The sequence below is a fragment of the Delphinapterus leucas genome, chromosome 10 (assembly GCF_059928025.1).
Source record: "Delphinapterus leucas isolate spDelLeu-1000000601 "Yukka" chromosome 10, BTC_Dleu_Yukka2, whole genome shotgun sequence".
In the NCBI taxonomy this organism is placed as follows: domain Eukaryota; kingdom Metazoa; phylum Chordata; class Mammalia; order Artiodactyla; family Monodontidae; genus Delphinapterus; species Delphinapterus leucas.
Genome location: NC_143138.1, coordinates 66963585 through 66984825, shown reverse-complemented (window position 1 = coordinate 66984825; position 21241 = coordinate 66963585). Strand labels below are relative to the sequence as shown.

The 21241-nt window shown below is 59.2% G+C and overlaps 1 protein-coding gene across 1 annotated transcript; it reads right to left on the bottom strand.

Annotated features, from left to right (window-relative positions):
- Positions 1-912: 912 nt before the first annotated feature.
- GNAI2 (G protein subunit alpha i2) lies at positions 913-21237 on the bottom strand. The gene is made up of 9 exons (XM_022573067.3): positions 21057-21237; positions 6992-7034; positions 6188-6329; positions 5863-6023; positions 3985-4113; positions 3444-3573; positions 3206-3359; positions 2620-2834; positions 913-1931 (listed from the first exon to the last, which is right to left on the bottom strand). The coding sequence occupies exons 1-8, from the start codon at positions 21172-21174 to the stop codon at positions 2644-2646; spliced, it is 1068 nt and encodes a 355-aa protein (XP_022428775.1). The 5' UTR covers positions 21175-21237; the 3' UTR covers positions 913-1931; positions 2620-2643.
- Between the last annotated feature and the right edge of the window lie 4 nt (positions 21238-21241).

Below are 21241 nucleotides of genomic sequence, written 5' to 3'. Positions count from 1 at the left end.
GCGGCCGAAGGCGGAAGAGCTCGCCTGGGAGCCCCGCCCAGCAGAGGAGGGCCTTTTACCGAGCCCTTCCCACAGGCTCAGAGGGCTGCAGACCCCTAGGTCCAGGTGCCTTGCCTGGAGCTAGGGGCTCACCCCACAGGCACCCCGGCCCTGTCATCTGCTGCTCCCTCCTCCAGCAATGCACGAGCACTTCCCATAGCCTCATGGAAGGCTCTGCACTGAGAGCCCAACGTAGCCATAGCCCTGCAGCTATCCAGCTGCCCTGCCGGTGGCTACAGTCACACTGAAGTGTAGCCACCTGCCTGTCCCTACCCTCCTCAGGTTTGGAGGGGGACCTCTTGGTCAGAGACCTTTCTGAACATGTCTCAAGGCCGCTGCTGTCTTCAACTTTCTGTTTAGTCAAGCCCAAGGGACTTCAGTTCTGGGCAGGGCTCTGGGCAATGTCTCAGAGCCCTGGCAAAGGACCCAGGAAGAAGGGAGGGTGTGCAGGGGGCTGCAGCCCACCTGGCTGTGTGGCCTCAGCAACGCACACTGTCCCTGGGCCCTGGGCCTGGGAGGTCAGAAGTCACATTTCCTTCTGCACTAGACTCATTGGACACTCCTCCTGCTCCCAACGTGGAAGAATCCCTTAGGAGAAGAGCTCCTTAAGAAATCTGCCCCACTGTTCCAGAAGGCTGCCCCAGACCCAAGACTGCAGAGGTGCTGAGGGAAGAGGGGGAGACATGGAGGCCCCAACATGTAAGATGACTAGTCCAAGGGGGAAAACTAAAGTGGTGAGTACTGGGCCTGAGTATGACCTGCGAGCTGAGTGCCCAGGGCCCTGCCACAAGTGAGGATCCAGGTCCAGACTACCATCACCTTGGCACATCTTAGCCTGGGTCTCTGCCCCCTGGAGAGAAGAATGCCGAGCAGTTCTTGGTATTTTTTCTTTCTACATTTTATTATTTCAAACCAGGTGAACAATTCCATAAAACATGTGAAAAAAGCAAGGAAGTGTTCAACACTGAAGGACCCGGGCCTGGGGTGAGGGCATGAGGGGCATGGCCCCTCAGCAGGCAGCGGCGGTTCCTAGGTTAGCGCTAAGGAGCTACATTTAGGTTAATGGAGCCAGGGCCCAGGGCCGCTGGGGCGGGGCCCTCAGTGACGTTGGCAGTTGTCTGGAACAGCCCTTGAAACCCAGTTCTGTAGAGGGCAGGGCAGGGGCGCCGCCCGCACAGGGGGCAACCAGCAGAGGGATGGGTGTAAACACGCAGACACACTCAAGGCACGGAATCATGGGAAGGGGGTTGGGTGGGTGCTGGTCAGGACCTGACAGTTTTAAATAGTTTTTCTTCTAAAAAGTTTTCTAGGTTTGCAGTTTTCTCTCTCTTTTTTTTTCCCCTTTGCCTTTCTTTTTTTTTAAAAAAAAAAAGCTACGAGAATGAGCCGGTGGACTGTGGTCTCCAGGAATGGTGGCGTCTCACGCTTCTTGTGCTTTTTCCTTTGGGGCCTCCGAGTGGCTTAGGGGGAGGGGGTTGGTGGGGGCAGGAGGCTCCCTGTAAACATTTGGACTTGGGTTGGGTCAGGGGCTGATGCTGGGCGAAGCCAGGGGTCCCAGGCTGGAGAAGTGGGTGCCCCTCCAAACACAGGCCTTGGGAGACTCAGCATGTGCTCCCCTCCCCCATCACAGAACAAGACAACAGTTAAAACCAGAACAGATGCCAGGAGGGGGTACAGTGGCCATTCCCTGCACCTGGGATAAGGGCAGGCTTCAAACAGGGAGGCCTGTGGCAACCCTTCCCCCAAGTCTCTGGAGCTGAGGGAGGGGAGAGGGGGAGCCAAGAACAGAGAGAGGAGAGAAGGGGAAAAGCGGCCAGGGGGACAGGCGGGGAGCGTGGTCCTCTTGCCCCCATCTTCCTCAGGGGCTGGGGGGAGCAGAGTCGGCGGTGGCCCTGGAGGTGGGGGACAGTCAGGGCATGGGTCGGGAGGGAGGGAGGTAGCCAGTGTGTGTCTCTCCTCCCGCCTCCCTAGACAATGACCCTTCTCCTTTTTCCCCACCCACTCGTCACCAGGGACACAGTGGCCGCCCAGAAGCCAGTGTGTGTTGCTGGGTTACGTGGGGGAGGGGAGTCTGTAGCACTGGCAGAATCCTCCCCACCTCTCCCAGGGCTGGTAGGGCCAGCCTCAGACCAGGGCCCTCAGGTAGGTCAGAGGGGAAGACAGCAGGGATGAGTGCAGAGCTGGTCATACTGAGTGGTGGGCAGCTGAGGCAGCTGGGCCCCCTCTGTCATCTAGATCCTTCAGGCTAGGCCAATGGCCTGGTGGGTGAGAAAGTGAGTTTTCTCCAAGGAAAATCGGGACAGCCCTCTAGTTCTGTCCCAGGACACAACCAGGCATTTCTGCTGTCTGGACCAATGGGCAGAATGGAGCCCAGGCTTACCTGTGCCACCTCCTCAGTGCCCTGCACTCCATCGCCCTCCTCCTTCAGCACCTTGTGCCTCCCTCCCCTTGCCCTCTGGTCTCCTAGCGGGTTTCCAAGTTCACCACCCCCACCTGGACCTTCCCCAGCCCCAACCGTGTCCCTTCTCTGGGCTCAGTGGCCCCACTTTGTTCCTCCCTGCCCGGCCCCCTCTGGCTCACCATCCTGCCAGGCCCCGCTGCCCCTCAGAAGAGGCCGCAGTCCTTCAGGTTGTTCTTGATGATGACATCGGTGACAGCATCGAACACAAACTGCACGTTCTTGGTGTCAGTGGCGCACGTGAAGTGCGTGTATATCTCCTTGGTGTCCTTGCGCTTGTTCAGGTCCTCGAACTTGCTCTGGATGTAGCTGGCTGCCTCATCGTACTTGTTGGCCCCTGTAGGAGACAAAATGGTGAGGACTCGTGCTGCATGTGCGGCAGGCAGGCCTGTCCCACAGGTACAGCGAGGTTCTATGCGTGTGAACTGACAAGCATATAACGTGTGACACTTGTGAGAGGGCACAGGCACGTCTGAGTGTGCAAAGAGGGGCACCTGATTGTGTGAAGGAGGATGCTCAGTGATGTACAGAGTACATGCCTGAGTGTGTTAAGAAGGGCCTTGGGGTGTACAGACACAAGTATCGATATGTAAGCCTGTGAGGCACCAGCCCTGGCGTGTGTCCCACAGTTACCCTTCTGTCCAGCGGGGGGCGCCCGTGGGCCACCTGGTCACCACCAGCTCCTCCCCAGAGGCCCAGACCCCACACCTGTATACTCAGGGAAGCAGATGGTCAGGGGGCTGTGTGTGATCTTCTCCTCGAACAGGTCCTTCTTGTTGAGGAAGAGGATGATGGATGTGTCCGTGAACCACTTGTTGTTGCAGATACTGTCAAACAGCTTCATGCTCTCATGCATGCGGTTCTGGGGGCAGGACAGCGCCTTCAGCACCAGCCCCCGCCGCCACCACTGCCCCCACCCTCCCCCAGTGGCCTCCGGGCCTCTCACCATCTCCTCGTCCTCGGCTAGCACCAGGTCGTAGGCGCTTAGAGCTACGCAGAAGATGATGGCTGTGACGCCCTCAAAGCAGTGGATCCACTTCTTCCGTTCAGACCGCTGACCACCCACATCAAACATCCTGCAAACACAGCACCTTAGCTCCAGAGAAGGGAGTTCTGGGAGAAGGTCCCTGCCCCATTTCACAGGTTGATCGACTGAGGACAGAGGCCTGCTCAGAGTATGGCGGCCGCCTCCACGGAATCATCCACGCTGGCCCACCTCACCCCTGGGGTTCTAAGCCAGGGCACGTGTGGCCCAGCAGGGTCAGGCTGGTCGGCAGGGTAGGCTGCCTCCACACGGGGCAGGGTCAGCAGAGGCTGTGAGCTGCTGGCAACCACAAAGCCTTAAGAAACTTCAGAGTGGGGCTGCGGATCCTGGACCAGCCCTCGTTCCCAACAGCCATCGGCAGGCCCTGGAGTGAGGATCTCTTCCCTGTCACCCGCAAGGCTGGCAGCTCCTGCCCCACTACCCTGCCCACACGCTCGCTCACTTGAAGTGTAGGTCTTTGAAGGTGAAGTGCGTCTCCACGATGCCCGTGGTCTTCACGCGAGTCCGCAGCACATCCTGCTGCGTGGGGATGTAGTCACTCTGTGCAATGCGCTCCAGGTCGTTCAGGTAGCTGGGATGGGGAGTGGGGCATCGGTGGGGGCCACCGGGCCCCGTTCCCTCCCATCCCCTCACTTCCCAGGCATAGCCCTTGCCTCTTTAACCCTTGCCTGGACTGCATTCACTGCTCAGATGAGGAAACCTGCACTAGCACCCCTGCCTCCTGCCTGTGGAATGGGCCTGGGAGGAGGGGCGGCTCTGTGGCTAGCCAGCCAAGCCCCAGCACCCAGGTGTGAGGCAGGCCTGCGTCAGACAAGATCCAGGGTGGTGGAACTACAGGTGAGGGCAGTGGGAGGGGGCAAATTAGTCCTTCAGTGAGAGATTCAGGATGCTAATCGGCGTAATTATGGCACCCGCCACAGAGCAGCCTGGCATGTCCTTCGATGCAGGGCTGGACAGGTTGGGGCCTGCCAGGCCCAGTGGGCTCTTTGCCCAGTAAAATTTGGGCTCCTCAGGGGGAAGGCACGAACACTCGCTTGGCGGGGGTCCCAGGGGCTCCTCATTACCAGCTCTCCTAATTAGTATCCAAGCTGCCCCGGCCAAGCCCTGAGACCAGCTCTGCTGCCTGCCTCAATATCCTTGCTGTGTCCTGTGGGTTGGGTCCAGGCCTCCCAGCCACTGCCCAGTACCAGTGTCTTGCTCTTGGGGCAGGGCTGCTGGGGCGAGCCCTTGGCTCCCACCAGCAGCTAGGCCAGAGGGAAATGACCTCAGAGACACAGAGACAGAACAGAAAAACAGGAAGGGCTATGGGGAACCATGACGCATGTGCTGTGACCTGCAAACTGTACCCTGCCCCCTACTGAGAGCCTCCAGCCCAGAGGCCTCATGGTGGGTTCCCCACTAGTTTTTCCCTTGTCCCCAACAGGTGGGCTCACCCCAGGGACCCACTGCCCCACAGCAGCCTTGGAGGATTGCTGTGAGGAGGGGCTGCAGTATGCCTGGTCCCTGGAGTTTTCCAATCTGCTCCCCACCTCTGGGTGATCTTGTCATGGCATAAACCTGCCTGGGAGGGCAGGGCCCATGTTCACTGCTGAATCCCCACACCCAGAACAGTGCTGGGCACAAGGTGGGAACTTAATGTCTGGGGAATGAAGAACAGGGATGAGGATGATGGAGGAGTGGGAAGTAGCTGGAAGGTGGCCCTACGCTGCCCTCCTTGAGTATCCTGGGCACTGAGATGGCAGTGGTTGATAGGACCCACCCCTCCTTGCCTCCAGGACCCAAAAGCTCTGCTGGCACTGAGCCTGTGACCTCTGGGGAGCACCCCCGCCCCCGCAGTGTTTGGCTGTGACTCTGCAGCTCCTGTGGGGGGCGTGCACTCACAAGTGCATTCAGGCCCCGGCAGGGAGAGTGGGGCGGCTGTCCCTGTGACTGGGGCAGGGCTCAGGTGCCATGGCCAGGCAAGATCAGCCTCCCACCCACCTTCACAGAGGTCCAGCCCCTCTCTGGGTGGGCTCAGGATGGCATGGGCAGTGGGACTGGGAAAGCTGTTCAGACAGAGGGACTGGCTTAAGCAGAGGTAGGAGAGGAGAGATGAGAGTACAGGGCCAGCAGCCTATCTGGGTGGCACCATCTGTTTGGATGTCCCTCCACAGCCCTGCACCAGGCCAAACCCAAGATCACCAAGACCTTGGCTGACAGTCAGCAGCTTCATGAACAGAGGCTGGCAGTATCTTTTTAAGGGTGCTCAGGCCCTCTGGTTCAGGCTATAGTCCAGGTCTCCCCACACTGCACCCCCAGCCCAGCCCCTTGGAGTACTCACTAGGCGGCAGAGTCGTTGAGCTGGTACTCCCGCGAGCGGCCAAAGCAGGCCTGCACACCATGGTCAGCCCAGAGCCTCCGGATGACACCGGACAGATCCTCAGGGAGCACGCCCTGTTCCTCAGCCGTGCACGACAGTGCAAACAGCTGCCTGGCGTCGTCCTGGGCACAGCAGTGAGTGGTCAGCCAGTTGCAGGAGCACACCCCCACCCCACCTGTCAGAGGCAGGGAGGCCTCCGGAATGAGGCCCAGATTGGGGTGTTCTCAGCTTCCCCAGGACAAGACTTGCCCTGAAGCCTTATGGGAGGGCTGGGGAGTCCACGTACCGCGCGGGAGGGGTCAGCAAAGTCAATCTGCAGATTGCCCATGGCTTTAACAATGGCCATGATGGACTGGATGGTGTTGCTATAGACGACTGCCCGGTACTGCCGGCATTCCTCCTCTGAGTAGCCATCCTCATGGATGATCCTGGCAGCCAGAAGTCAGGGGTTAGAGTGTACACGGCACAGGGACCTCACATGGCTGCCTGGGGCTGCTGGGGCCTGGAGAGACCTACTTCAGAAAGGAGGAAACTGGACTTCCCTGGTGGCGCAGTGGTTAAGAATCTGCCTGCCAATGCAGGGGACACGAGTTCGAGCCCCGGTCCGGGAAGATCCCACATGCCGCGGAGCAACTAAGCCCGTGCGCCACAACCACTGAGCCCGCGTGCCACAACTACTGAAGCCCGCGTGCCGCAACTACTGAAGCCCGCGTCACCTAGAGCCTGTGCTCAGCAACAAGAGAAGCCACCGCAATGAGTAGCCCGTGCGCTGCAATGAAGAGTGGCCCCCACTCGCCGCAACTAGAGAAAGCCCGTGTGCAGCAACGGAGACCCAATGCAGCCAAAAATAAAATATAATATTTTATATATATAATAAATATAATATAATAAATTTAAAAAAAAAAAGAAAGGGGGAAACTGCCTCTAAACCACTCGGACCTGAGGATGGATGCTGCCTCTGGGAAGGTCCTGGACCTGGCTAACACGGCTGGGCCTATACTTGGGCTGGGTATACTGGACCCAGTACAGGCCCAGAGGAAGAAGAGGGGAAATCAAGGTTTGGAGGCTGCCTCCGGCACACAGCACTTACTTCATCTGCTTGACGATGGTGCTCTTCCCTGACTCCCCAGCACCTGGAACAAAGGGTACAGTTGGTCAGGGAGCAGGCCCAGTGGGGCTACAGAGGTAAGCCAGCCACGCGGCCTAGAGGCAGAACTCACCCTCCCCATCAATTGCACAGTGAGATGGAGGCAGTCGGGCCTGGTGGGCAGCAGAGCTACCAGGGGTGCAGCTGGCAAGGCCACAGGGGCGAAGGCAACCTCGGCCACCTGGATCCCATGGTGGGCTCACTCCAGGCCCTCGCTTCCCACAAGGTCCACTGCCCACCATGGCTCCCCACTTCCCTGGTTGAGTTCAGGGGCTTCGGCTGGAGACTTGAGGCTCAGGAGTCACCCTGTCATCCTCACACATGCAGGCTTGCCGCTCTGCAGCTAGTGCTCCCCAACATGGTGCCTAGGCACAGCTAGCAGAGGAGCCCTGCTGACTCCAGTGGGGCAGCAGCCCTCTCTCCCTCCACTCTGAGCCGCAGCTGCCAAGGGGCCTGGATCCGGGCATGGCGTCATACCCCTGCCTCCCAGACATGGCCCAAGGCCCAGCGCCCTGCTCACTGGGCCCATGTCTGCTCTGAGCAGATAGAGACCAGGACTTGGGAAACATGCAGTGTCACACACACACACACACACACACACACCTGTACCTGTACTGACTCGAGATGCTTCCCTGGCAGAGCCCCATCCTGTATTTCTCTTTGGCCATTGCTGAGGGATTTGCTGGCTCTCTCTCTTGTGACTGTCATAGCAGCCCCAGAGATAGGTACTGTTTCTCCCATTTTACAGACAAGGACACTGAGGCTCAGAAAATTAAAGTCTTGGCCCAAGATCATGTTGCCAGGATTCAGAAAGGCAGGGAGACATGTATGACGATGATGCGTGGCCTGCCCAGCCCTTCTCAAAATGTGGCTTAGATGCTGCAGGACGATGCCTTGGGAGGGTGTTTTTTTTGTTTGTCTTTTTAAAAGCAGATTTCCAGGCCCCGTCCCAGACACACAGCCAGATCTTGAGGGGTGCAGGCCAGAAATCTGCATTCCTCAGGGAGTCTGCAGGGAAGTGTGAGACCACTCAACTCCTGGCTGGGGGATGGAGGCAGGGTCCCACCTCTTCCCTTTGCCACTTGCTCCCTGTCCTGAGCTCCAAGTAGAGCGCACCTCAGCTTGGCCTGGCTTTCCCTCCCAGCCTTTGCCCAGACTGTTTGCTCTGCCCCGTCACCGCCAGGCATCCCCTCTTGCCAACTCCAGGCCTTTGCCCGTGCAGTTCTCTTTGCTGGGCACACCTGCCCCATGCCCCACCTACGTGTGTCCCAAGCCTCCTGATCACTGTGGTGGGTCTGTCCCTCTGAGCAGCTCAGCAGGGTGTGTGGTGGGGTCTGTGGGGAAGTCACACTTGAGGACTCTAGCCCCCATATCCCTCAGGGTTGGTTAAGACAACCTCAGAGGATGAAGGGGCTGACACACAAACTACCACGAGCAGCAATAACATCAGCAGTGATGATCACGGCCGAGCTGTGACTAGTGCCCCCTACGTGTCAGATGCTATTCTACGCCTATCACACCCACTAAGTAACCTCACAACAAGCCCCGGGGGTAGCTCTACTCTCACCCCCACCTCGCAAATGAGGAAACTGAGGGACTTCCCTGGCAGGCCAGTGGTTAAGACTCTGTGCTTCCAATGCAGGGGGCACAGGTTCGATCCCCGGTCGGAGAACTAAGATCCCGCAAGCCGCAGGGCGTGGCCAAAAAATAAAATTTAAAAATTAAAAAAGGAAACTGAGAGAGGCTGCTATCACACAGTTATAGCCCCTCCTGCAGTGTTGCATGCCTGGTACTGTGGCTGGGCCACACAGTCCCTGCCACTGGGTTTACTTCCCAGGCAGACACAGGTCTGAGTCTCTGCACTGCCCTCGGAGAAGCAGCAGACCCTGCTGAGGCCCCTGCCTGCATCCCCCCTACCTCCCACCCCAGATCCACATTGACCAGGAGGAAACTGAGGCGCAGCTGCGGCCTTCACAGCTGTGAGCCTGGGCATGTCCACAACCCAGAGGCCTCCCTGAGAAGGCCTCTCAAACGCCACCAGCTGCCTGGAATCACTGGGCTTGACTGTCCCAGGCCTGCTTCCCAGGATAGGGGAGCACTGGGGGTGGCACAAATGGGCAGGCTCTGGGCAGGCTGGGGCACAAGCCCCTCTATCGGTCTGACCCCTGGGCACTAGAGGCCCCAGTCCCAGTGCATTCCCCTGGGTGTGGGCTCTGGTCAGTGGCAGCATCCCTCCCTTTCCCTTGGGCTGTGCATGGCAGGGGAACAGCTAGGACCCCTCACACTAACACTTCCCACCTGCAGAGTGGGGACATGGGGAGAGGGCCTGGGAAGGCCTGATGGTGATGCCTAATCACTGAGGCCCTTTCCCCAGGGCCCAGAATATCCATGGGGCAGGGAAGACAGCACTGGACTGGCTAACCACGAGGGCCAGGTGACCGCCTGGCTGTCCTTCCCACCTAGTCACTTGCTCCCACAGAGCAGGACGGAGGGAGCACATCCTGGAGCAAAGGAAGACCCAGGAGCCACAGATCTCAGCCAGTGCAAGAGTGGAGGCCAAGGATACAAAGTGATGGGTCAGATCGATCATGCCGTCCCCAGCCAGGCGAACTGAGACTCAGAGCGGGTAGATCTCCAGGGCGTAGGGGACCACAGGTGAGGGTGACTTTGGGACCACCGTCCACCTGAGGCACCAGTCTCCTTGTCTGGCCCTTTGATTACTCTCTTGGTAAAGGGTGTGGGCCACTCCATGACCCTGCCCAGAGATGGGGATGACAGCACAAACTTGCTTTGCATCTGATTTTCCTAGCTGCTGCAGACCTGGCAGACACTGAGGTTCCCTTCCCTGTCCCCTTCGAGCCTCAATCTCCCTTCCTCTCCCTTTGAAGAGTTTGGAGGACATTCTCTGCCCCCCACAGGGGTCATTGCAGAACAACTCCCATTTGACAGGTGGACAAACCAAGGTCATGGAGCCCTCATCCCTGGACTCAAAGCTGTCCCATTGTCCTTCCAGCAGCTGCGACTCAAGAGGGAAGGAGTTAAGTGGCAGGACAAGGGTGTGATGCTGGCAGCCAAGCAGGAAGCAGGGGAGAACACCAGGACAGAATCAGAGGCATGGCCCAGGAGCAGCTACAGCAGATCAAGGGACAGAGGTGGGTGGGGCCACAGCATGCTATCCCGGTGGACACCCTGGTTCTCGGGCAGCCCACAAGCTAGATGTCCCAGGAACTCCTTTTCCATCAGGGCCTGATGATGTTCCCCTGTTAGATAGGCTGGTACCTGGAGTGGAGTTTGCTTGTACCTTGCTAATCCTGGGCACCCAGTTCTCCCCACCCAGCCCTGCACCTTCCCTTCAGAGAAGGGGGCTTCACTAGCTGGATCCGGATTGCTGCAAAGGTGCTGGGTGGGGGGAACTCAGCCAGTAGAAGGTGCCAGGAGTCTCCTACCCACAGCTGGCCCACCAGGCGTTCCTTCTCCAGCTGAGACCAGAGGGACCCACAGAGGATCCCTGGGGTGCCCTCAGTGTTCCCACTGGGCCATACCTCTTCCCACCAAGGAAGAAACCTCTGCAGCCCTTGCCCTGGGGCGCAGCTGCTGGGCCCCCAGCAGGCAGGCAGTAATTGCCGAGATGTGCTGGGCGACAGCGGCTACTCTGCATTAGAACATCTGCTTCCACTCTGGGAGCACTGGGCCCCAACGGAGGAGGGAACAGATGGGGGAAGGGAGAAACAACGGCTCCACCTGCCTGAACAAGGCCAGCAGGGCCTCTGCAGCAGAGACAGGGCCACTGGTCCAATGGCTTGATGCTGATCCCAAGCCCCAACATCAGGTCTCTGCTGTCGTCTATCTTGAACCCTCTACCTCCCAGACAAGGCTTTGTACTGCAGGGAGGCCCTGACGTGCCGCTTTCCTCTCTGGCCCCACTTTCCCTTCTGAAGAAGCTGTGAAGCCTCGAGTGGCCAGCAGGCCCATCTCTCACTTTCAGATCCTCTCCCAGAGGGAGGTCCAGACCTGCCAGAGCCCTGGTGTCCACCCCGATTCTCCCTGAGATCTCCAAGAGCTGCAGTCCTATCCTGCCCTTCCTCTGACACCTCATCTGTGAAACAGGATACCACCATTATCTCGTCCGAGGAGACGGGTGAGTGCCCGGCACACGGTGAGCATTCAGATCAAAGTTATTATCACTATTTCTTTTACCTTTTGGAAGATGACAGATTTCCCCAAACCTCTCATTTCCTGCAACCCACAGTGACCACGCTGCATAGGTCACTGCAACCGCAGCCTGCAGAGGGGCCTGCTGTGACCATCTCATTCTGAAGGCGAGTTTCTGAGGCTTTCAGACAAAGCACAGCACAGGGCAATGACCCAGTGGCTAAGAGGCTGACTCAGCAGTGGTGGTTCCCTGGCGGGACTTGTGTAACCTGGGACCAGAGTCAGAGCCACTCACTCCTTTGCTGGCTTTTTGCTCTTAGTTGTCACTTCCCTTCACAACCCGGCACTTCTCCACAGCGGGGTACTCCTTCCCGCCCAGCAGCCTCACGGCAGACACTGCTCACTGGCTCTCCTCACCCAGAAGGCTGGGCAGGCTGGGTAACAGGCCTCCCCGCAGAGGCTTTTGTGCTGGTGGGCTCCCCTGGAACATGTGGGGCTTGGGAGAGCAGCCAACTGACGTGGCAGGCCTGAGGGCAGAGATTCTCAGAAGCGGCAGTGGCTGGGACCACAGGGTAGACGGGCAGCAGCCCAGCTCAAAACCCACAGCACAGGCCTGCCCCCTAGCCCCCACCGCCCCCCTCCCAATCCCCTCCCCTGGCCTACCCTGGGGGGGCTCTGGGGGAAGGTAGGGGTGAGCCCTGGGAAGCCCACCCCGAAGACAGCCCTGGCACCACCTCCCACGGTCATCCCAGGAAGGTGCCACGTCTCCAGCGCAGCCTGCGGTTCTGGGGCCCCATAGCTCCCGCCCCTCCCCTGCAGCCTTAGGGTCCCGTCCTGCCACCACCAGGGGGAGCCCGTCAGCCAGAGGCCCGGTGGAGGAGGTGGGGGTTGGGCGGCGCAGAGGAGCGTTGGTTTCTGGAAAGCAGCCGCGGCTAGGGGCAGCTGGGGGAGGTGCCGCAGCCACGGCCCCCTCCCGAGCCTGGGAAGCCCTCGGCCGCAGAGACGCGGCACGCCAGGGAACAATGGAGACGGCAGGGAGGGGCAGAGGGCCCCGCCAGACAAAGGCCCTACAAGCCCCGCCCCTGGTGTCTCTTCCTTCCTCCAGGTGCTGCTCTTTGGCCCCCTCACTCCCTCCAAGGTGGCTCAGCTGGGGTCTGGCACTGTGAGGGGCCGGGCAGTGGGTCTTGGATGGAGCCTGTGACACCCCCACCCACGTGCGTGGCCTTGGCTTCCTCCAGGTGCCCCAACAAACCCGGAACCTCCCTCCCTCCAGTCTCTGCCGCTTGGGAAGCCTCCAGCGGCTTCCGCGGCTTCATGATGCCCATCAGGGAAGCACCAACAACCAGGGCCTGGCCTGCTATTGCCAAGTCAGAGCTCTCTGTGCAAGGGAAATAGGCCTCGGGTTCTGCCAGACATGGAGAGGGCTTTCCAGGGCAGGGCTGTGTCTCCCTCAGTGGGTCCCTGCCCACTGTACACAGGGAAACTGAGGCACCACGTAAGGAAGACCACCGTGGAGGAGAGGAGGCCCTGAGACCTGTGCACTGTTGGCCACTCAGGCTACAGGTCTCACCCTCCACAGGAGCCAGGCGGTGCTGGACAGGGCCCAGGTCATACAAGGAGCCAGGCCATTGGCACACCCCTCTTCTTGAGGCTTCTTCGTTTAAGAAATCGCTTTGCTGTTTTCAAAGAATCTGAATAACCCCTACCTTTCTTCCTGATTCACTGTGGTAGACCCTGGGTGAGATGCCCATGCCTGGGCCTCAGTGTCCCCATCTATGAAATGTACCCCTCAGGGGAGTGTGCCAAGCCCAATGCCTGCCCTGAGCAGCCTCCCTTGGGTCCTCACACCCACCCCAAACTGTCCAGCCCAAGCGGGCAGTTTGCCTATGTGCTCACAAGCCATGGACCGTGCTGAGAATCAAGACATCACAGGTCCCAGCACTGGGCACAAAGAGAGGAGAGGACAGCCTGAGGTCACACAGTGAGGAAGACGGGGGAGTGGGTCCTCTGGGCCCCGAAGTCTTGACTGGCCATGAGGATGCATGTTCTCAGCTTTGTGTGTGGCCTCATGGCCCACCGACGCCTTGATGCTTCTGCTGCTTCTGCTCTAGCTCTCCTAAGGCTTTTAGGCTCCTCAGTTCCCTAGGGCCTGGCCTGACAACCCAGAGCAAAACCCTGGGAACCTCCGTGGGGGAAGGCAAGGCAAGAAAACTTGGATTTTGGAGGCGAAGTAGCATGAGGACTGGCCTCACCACGTCTCATGCTGTAGCCAGCCCACACCACAGACATATCAGTCTCCACACAGTACCGTACACGGGCTTTGCTCTTAGTGGGGACCCTCTGCTGAAACACTCTTCCCTGCTCCTCATCTGGACAACTCCCAGTCTTCAGACCAGGCTCAGGGGCCCCCATGCTGGACTCTGACAGCCTCTGAGCTTTCCTCAGGCCTGGTCTCAGTCCAAGCCTGGGTGCTGTGGGAAGCACAAGCGTAATGTTAGGGGAAGAGCGAAGCGATAAGCTGCCTGACTGTGACCTAAGTATTCCCGTGAGGGGACGTGGGCCAGATGTATTAGGACGAGGTCACCCCATGGCCACACAGCAGATTTCTGGCTTTAAGCAGGAAAAAGATTCACGCACAGAGTCTTGGGTCCCATCCTCCTGGGCAGATGGTCCCCTTTCAATCTCCTAAAAGAAGAATTGAGGCCCCCCAGGCATATGCAGAACACATGAGCACCCAGAGCATCTGCCTGTCATCCTGACTGAGCAGTTCTTGCCAACTGGGCACAGGCTCTTGAGGGGTGACAACAGTTGGGGGCAGGTGCTCAGGGTCACTACCTGGGTCGCATTTTGGTGTCTCCACTTATTGGGTAAGTCACGTGATGTCCCGGACCCTCCGTTTCTGCATCAGTGAAATGGATGTAATGTCAGTCCCAGCCTCGCAGGGTTAAATACGATGAGACCAGCCCTACATGATAGTCATCAATCAGAGGCAGCTGCTGTTATCACCAGAGGGGAAACTGAGGCCCAGTGAAGGCGCCCCCAGGCCCAGTGAGTAGTGGGGTGGGGGGAATCCTTACGCTGGATCAAGGGCCCTCTGTCTACCCCCAGGCAGGGGAAACCCAGAGTGAGCTAATCCCGGGGCTGCTGCTCCATTTCCGGGTATTCATCTGGGCCTGCAGCCGGCCTTCCGGCTTTGGAGGGCAATGGCTGCTCGGGAACATAGAAGCAGCCCTCTGCTTTCCTGCTAGCCCCCCTGCCGGCGTCCCTCTCCCAGCCACCACTTCCTGTGGTCAAAGGAGGGGCCTGGAATCCTTCTCAGAGGCGCCACCTTCTCTGAGATCTTGGGCCCAGTGGTTGCTGGGACAGGACAAGGGACAGAGCTGTCTAGATTGACTCCAACCCAGTGACTACCAGTAGGGTCGCCCACAGGCATATGCAGATGAGCCTGCACAGGTGGGGCTCACCTTCTAAATCCCCCAGTTGAGCTGGCTCACACTCCCCACCCCAGTGCAGAGTGTGAGCGGCTCTCTAGCCTCTTCCCCTTTTGGGCTCCTCCTCCTCCAGCTGCTTCCTCCTTTTCCTCTGGTGTGGACACCACTTCCCTGAGAGGCCCAGCCCTGCCATGCAGACTTCACTGCCCCTCCTCCAGCCCGGGGCACAGTAGGTGCTGCCATCAACACCCCCTCTGGATATTCTGAGGCTGTAGCAACCATGGCACCCCGGAATGCTCCGAGCCATAAGGACACCTTCTCAACAAGCCTTATATGATCCCACCTCTAGGCTTTGGTTCAAACTGGCCTGGCATTTACTGTCAAGCCTTGGAAGTGTACCCAGAAGGCCAACACTGAAGGTCCAGCCCAGTTTAGGGAATGTGTGGTTATTCCAGGGAGATTATTCCTCCAACCACCAAGATGACCATAGCCCCAAAAGCAGCATCGGGGTGAGGGTGGAGTGTTTGGGGTTTAGAAAGAACAAGAGCTACAGGCTAGAGAGGCTGGGTGGGGCTGGGCAGAGGGGGCCCCACCCTGCACCTGTGGCTGAGGGAGGGGCTGCCTGAGAGCAGCAGGTAGTAGGGCCACCATCAAAGGGCCTAGTCCTTGCCCTCCCCAGGGCATTCTTAGGCAGGCCCATCAGCTGTGGCCTGGCCAGAACCTGTTAACTCCTTTCCCCCACTGAACTTTTAGGTTAGGACTCCTGCCCTGAGATACTGGGAAGGTGAGATAGAAGCTGGCCTGCACCCTGCCCCCATCCTGCTGGGGAGACAGCACTTAGGCTCTGGGTTGGACTGTCTCGTCCTCTGCTGGGGATGTGGTGAGGCAAGGCCCTGGTCCCTCAGAGGCTAAGGGCTTATGTGGACAAAGCTTCCTCCATCCTGTTCCTGCCAAAAGAATGGGTGGCTTCTAGTGATAGAGACCGAGAGAGACACATCTAGGGATTTAGATCGAGGGCAGGGTGTACAGGACCAGTGTGCCTGCCTCTGGCCCAAGCTGTCCCAAGCGCCAGCCCCTGCTCTGCTGGAGCCTAGGGACCTCACTGGGATCCCATCAGGCCCCACCCCCAGCTACCTGCTGTCACTTGCTGGGCAACTGGGCAACGTTTGCAGGCCTGGGTATCGATGATGTTACCCAGTGACCCTGCAGCTCAGGCCAGCCCAGGGCCAACCCTGGGCCAACCCAAAGAGGTCCTTGACCATGCCAGTCCCCATCTGGCAGCCTAGGCTCCAAGTCAAGCACAGTGGGTGGCTTAACGCTGCCTCAGGGCCTGGCACGGAAGCCTGAACTCCCCAACTGGCTTGACTTCCACCTCTGGCCACAGTGGCAGGCATTCCCTCTGTCCTTACCACCCGCTCTGACCTCTGTCTGGGGTTCTCCAACCCCCAACCCTCCTGGGATACCCCAGCTGAGCTCCAGTGTCACTTCCTTTGCAAAACCACCCTTATTCACCCAGTCTCCCAGCTCAGGGGTATCACTTGAAGGACCCAGTTTCACTCCTATCCTAGAGGTACAACTTTTCATGTTGGCTGCACCGACATTGGAGTCATGGGCAGGGGCTGAGCCCAGGGGGCCTGAGCAGGACCTAGGCAGAGGGGGTCAGAAATGGCTTAGACCCCTACTCACTCCCTCACTTGGGAGCCCCAGCACTGCACCACCGACTCTGGAAGACAAAGCCTGGCTTAGCCTGGGGGAGGGGTGGGAAGAAGAGACTCTGAGGCCCAAGCTGCCCCGCCCCCCATTCAAGTGCTAATGAATCCAGCCTGAAGGCGGGATAGCGGGATGGTGGGATGGTGAAGGCTATGGGGAGAATAGGGAGGCTGGAGGCTGGCCTGGGTACCAGCCCACGTGGTACCCAGGGCCCTGACACACCCCCAACCCTAGACCCCCAGGAAGGTGGCTCAGTCCCCAGAGGTTGGGCCTAAGGTCCCCAGGACAGTGTGTCACTCCAGATGGCACCCAATGTCTGCAAGCCTCAGTCTCCCGCTTGCTGTGAGCAGCTGCCTAAGGGAAAGGGAGGCGGTTCCCAGGGGCTCCATACTGTAGCCAGGCAGCCTCCAGGCTGGGGAGCTCCCTCCCCACCAAACTCTCAGCTCTGCAGGAGTCAGCAGAGGGTCCCCCACCTGTTTTCACACCCCCAGACTTTGGTGTACTGTACCCACAACACCTGTGGCTGTAGGCAGGCACTGCGTCCCAGGTTATGGATGGAGAGCCTGTCACCTACTAGGATTTCACCTGTCACTGGGTTTCTCAGCCAGTACACTAGGTGGAGCTGGGATTTGAACCTAGGTCTGTGTGACCCCAAGAGCCAGTCTAAGGAGGGTGAGCCCTCCTCCCCACAGGCCAGGAAACACCCACCCAAAGGCTTGGGAACCAAGTTGGTCCCTCTGCCCCCAGTGCCTGACCCTGGTAAATGTTGCTAATTTCTCAAGGCCACCCAGAGGACCCCTTCTCCAGGAAGCAACGCCCCTGCATTCATAGGCATCATTAGACTCTACCCATTACCTAGCCAGCCAGGATCCTGGGCTAGCCCTTCCCACTAACTCCAGCTACACCAAGCCCCAAGCAGCAGCCCCAGAATTATTTATCCCTGTTCACGGATGTTCGCAATAGTGTTTCACTCTTTCCATACACACTGAATAGGCACCTACAGTGTGCCACGCCCCTTGTGAGAGACACAGACAGGACAAAGGTCACAAAACTCCCTTCCTTTTCATTTGATAAACCTAATTGAGCCCCTGTATGTGCAGGCTCCGCACTGGCCAGGCCAAGAACTCCTGCAGCATTACTCTGGTCTGAGCCACATGACTATGGGGCAGCTCCAGCCCTAAAAGCTAGACAGGCTCTACTGGAGTGGTAGAGACAGCGGGCCTGCAACAGTCCCCAAAGAGCCTGAGCTGAAAGGAAGAATGTAAAGCCAGTCTCCCATATGAACAGTTGGAGTCCCTACTGTGTGCTGTGCCCTGTGACAGGCTGCACACTCGTCAGCAAGAGATCTGCATGGAGTGGGATAAGGGCTGTCTCTGAGGTGCCAGCATAGCCTGCTGAGACCAGGAGGAAACAGCCTGAAGAACTTTTCCCTCAGTCTCCCAACCCCCCAGTCCTGGTCATTGGCCCTACACTGAGCCCTTGCCACCTGCCCATGATATGGCAGGCGATGGCTCAGTGGCCGCCATCTTGCTCCTCCATCTACCCATCCCCAAGACCAAGTTCACACCAGTAGCACTGCTTTCATTCAACAAACAGACAAGAAGCACCCAATAGGTATCATGCTGCATGCTGGCACAGAAGGCTCAGAAATGAACAGGATGCAGCCCTGCCCCTGTTCCAAGGGAGGGCAGCTGTGACCTGGACAAATACCACACTCTGATGGGGGTAGCGCTGGGGGGGGGTGGGGGCGGGGGGCAGAGGAGCCTTGGAGAAGGGGGTCTGTCAAAGAAGGATCCTGGGAGGCGATCCCTGAGCAGAGTCTTGAAGAACGATCAAGTAGGAGTGAAACGGCAGAAAAGTACATCAAGGGCAGGGAACAGATACAAAGTCCCAGGGGCAAGAGAGAACTGCTGTATTTATACCCTGAAGCCTTCCTGGGGCCAGCGATGGGCACTGTCTCTCCCTTCTCTGTAGACTGCCCACACGAGCCCAAACAAATCAAAGTCACTCTCTAAACACACACACTCTGGTTTACTTTCCCCTAAGTGCCCAGCCTGAGGCCCCAAATTCTACCTGGGGACAGCTGGTCAGTCAAGTTGAACTGGGTGGAGGCAGGGGTATCGCTGAAGTAGGGCTGGTATCAGCAACTCTGCTCCCCCTACCAAGCTGCCGGAAAAAACCCTCTCACCAGTTAGTGTGTATCACATCTGCCTTTGCCCCGGTGACAGTGACAGTGACTATGTTCGCTTGCTGGCGGGGCAACCCAGGACGGAAAGGAGCCAGTATGCGGGTGGGGCAGCAGGCGTGGTTCTGGCTGGGAGGCAAGGCTGGCAATTGCCCAGCCTGAGTTCCGTTGCCTGGACAGGTCTTTCCGCTACGTGGGACAGGCACCCAGCTCTCTGAAGCTGCCTCAACTAGGCTCCCATCACCTCCTTGTACCTGGATAGGAAAGGGATGGCCAGCCAGGATCGTCCTCCAGGCAGTCCTGGCAGATTGAGTCCTCAATTTCAGGCAAAGTTTGGTCTCCCAGCCCCTCACAGTGCATCCTCTGCAGGGTCTTAGCCCCCACTCCCCACTCCCAACAGGAACCTCCACGAGGTCCCTGTTCCCCCCATCCTGGGCACAGCACTCCTCTGGCCCAAACCCAGGAAGCCCATTTCACAGAGAAAGCAAAGGCCAGAAGGGCAGAATGCTGAGATGGACTCCCCAGTCTAGAAAATGCTGAGCATTTCTATGGAACCCTGCACCCCTGGTTGCTGCCGGCCCAGCATGGGAGGGGTGGCCAGTCCTAAAACCTGAGCCAGGCTCCAAGCAGCAAAGACTGGTGGAATGGGGTCAGGACACAGAACAGGCCAGGAGCCCCATGGCCCAGTCCCACATCTTCTCGGGCACTGCCATAACTGCAATCGGCCTGGGAAGGGGCTGGCTAGAGACCCCCTGGCCGGGCACTGGGAGGCAGCAGTACCGGAAGCAGTACCCTCCCCAGGCCCAGCGGGCAGCAGCGATGGGCATTCCGCCGCGTCGCCACCCACTCGCTGCTGCCGCTGCCGCACTCGCAGCAGAGACAGGAAGAGGCAAGCGCCCAACGCAAAACAGCCCAGGAGGCTGGGCCGCCGCCCCTTCCCGCCCCTTCTCTTCCTCCCCGCAGTGGCAGAGGAGCGGATGCCATTTTGAAACCTCCGGGGCTGTGCCCCTGAGGCCAGGCCCCCAGGGACAGTCAACAGATGGGCCCAGGATGGAAGACATGCTGTCCCTCGGCCATACGCTCAGCATGAAAAGCCCCGCTTTTCACAGCCTGGGGACCCCACGCAGTTCTGGGGCTGAGGGGCCACACCCCCCCCACATACAGGTCCAGCCTCCAATGCTGCCGCGAGGGCCTCCCTCACCCCCATGCCTGAAACCCCCCCAAATCAGGCCACCACTGGGCACCACACCTGTTCCCAGGGGGAGGCTGGACTGGGACAACTACCAGGCCCGCAGCCTCTGCACAAATCCACTTCAGATGCCCACCCCCAGCAGGCCCCCAACTACTCAACCAGCTGGTCCACCACTCACAGGGCCTCAAGATCCGACAGGCCCACCCACCCCCGGAGGCCACTTCCCAGGCCTTTGGGCCCAGAAAGGGTGCGGGAAGACTAGCACCCATCAGCATATCTCCTTGGCCCGCCCGCCGGGGGCAGCAATATGTCGGCTGTCTCACCACTTCCACTTCCCCCCACCCCTCAAGCAGCCACCATCTTCCCTGGCCTTGGAGGCGACGCAACCCAAACTCCTCCACACTCCCTCCTACTCCCAGATGCCCCCCTCACTGGCCCAGACAGGGTTTAGAAACTGGGAAACAGATACCCAGCAGAACTCCCTGGGAAGCTTGAGGCCAGGTCCCCTCCCCCAACATGACCAGTGGAGCCTCAGTCCAGCCCCTTAGAGGTCTGGGGCCAGTCCACTCAGCCCGGCCCACCTGGTGTAGGAGGGGTGGGGGAACCTGGAGAAGGCCAGAGTGTGGGAGAGGATTTAAGAGCAGGGGAGCAGAGGGTTTGAGGAGAGATGTGTGCAGAGAGGGAGCTGGTGGGCCAGATGCAAGGAGCAGGGGTCTCTAAAGGTTTGGGGGTTCTGGCTGGAGAGAGAGCTCATAAGCAGTCATCCCACTTGAGAGGTCCCTTGGGGTCAAGGTGCACAGGTGGAGAATATTGGGTCCAGAGTAGGGATGGGGCACAGAGGGAAAAGGAGGGAGTGACTGGGGGCCTGGGAGGGGCCCTGGAGATACTCATGCCCAATAGGAATAGGGGGAGCAGGTGAGGGAACAGGTGGTGCCTGAAGGTGGGGGCCGAGTGGGATTCTGGGGGGTTGGGTAAAGTCTAGGGAAGTATGAAAGGACAGGCAGGGGCTCTGAGGATCTGAGAGGTTGGTCAGCAAGGGTGGATGGTGAAGCAGAGTTCTGGGCAGCGGGTGTTGGGGCACTGGTGGCTGGATTTGGGGGTTTGGGGTCTGGAATGAGTTGAGGATGTGATCTGAGAGTCTGGGCTATGGATCAGAGGTCTAGGCCAACCCAGAGTTTTGATCCATTATTTGTATGTCCTTGCCAGGCGGGTTTGGGGGGTTCAAGTCCAGGTGTGGGGGGTCCAGGCCGAGTCTGAGAGCTCGAAGCCCTAGTCCTCAGGTCAAAGTCGGGGATTTGGGCGGGGAATCGGGGGTCCCAGCGCAGGGTGCGGCCTCACCCAACAGCAGCAACTTCACTTCCCGCGCCGCCTTCTCTCCGTCTTCCCGCAGGTTCTTGTCGATCATCTTGGAGCGCTCGGCCGCCGCCTTGTCCTCGGCGCTCACGGTGCAGCCCATCCCGCCGTCCGCCGGCCCGGCCGCTGCCCGGCCCCCACACGGCCCCGGCCCAGCTCGGCCCCGCCCG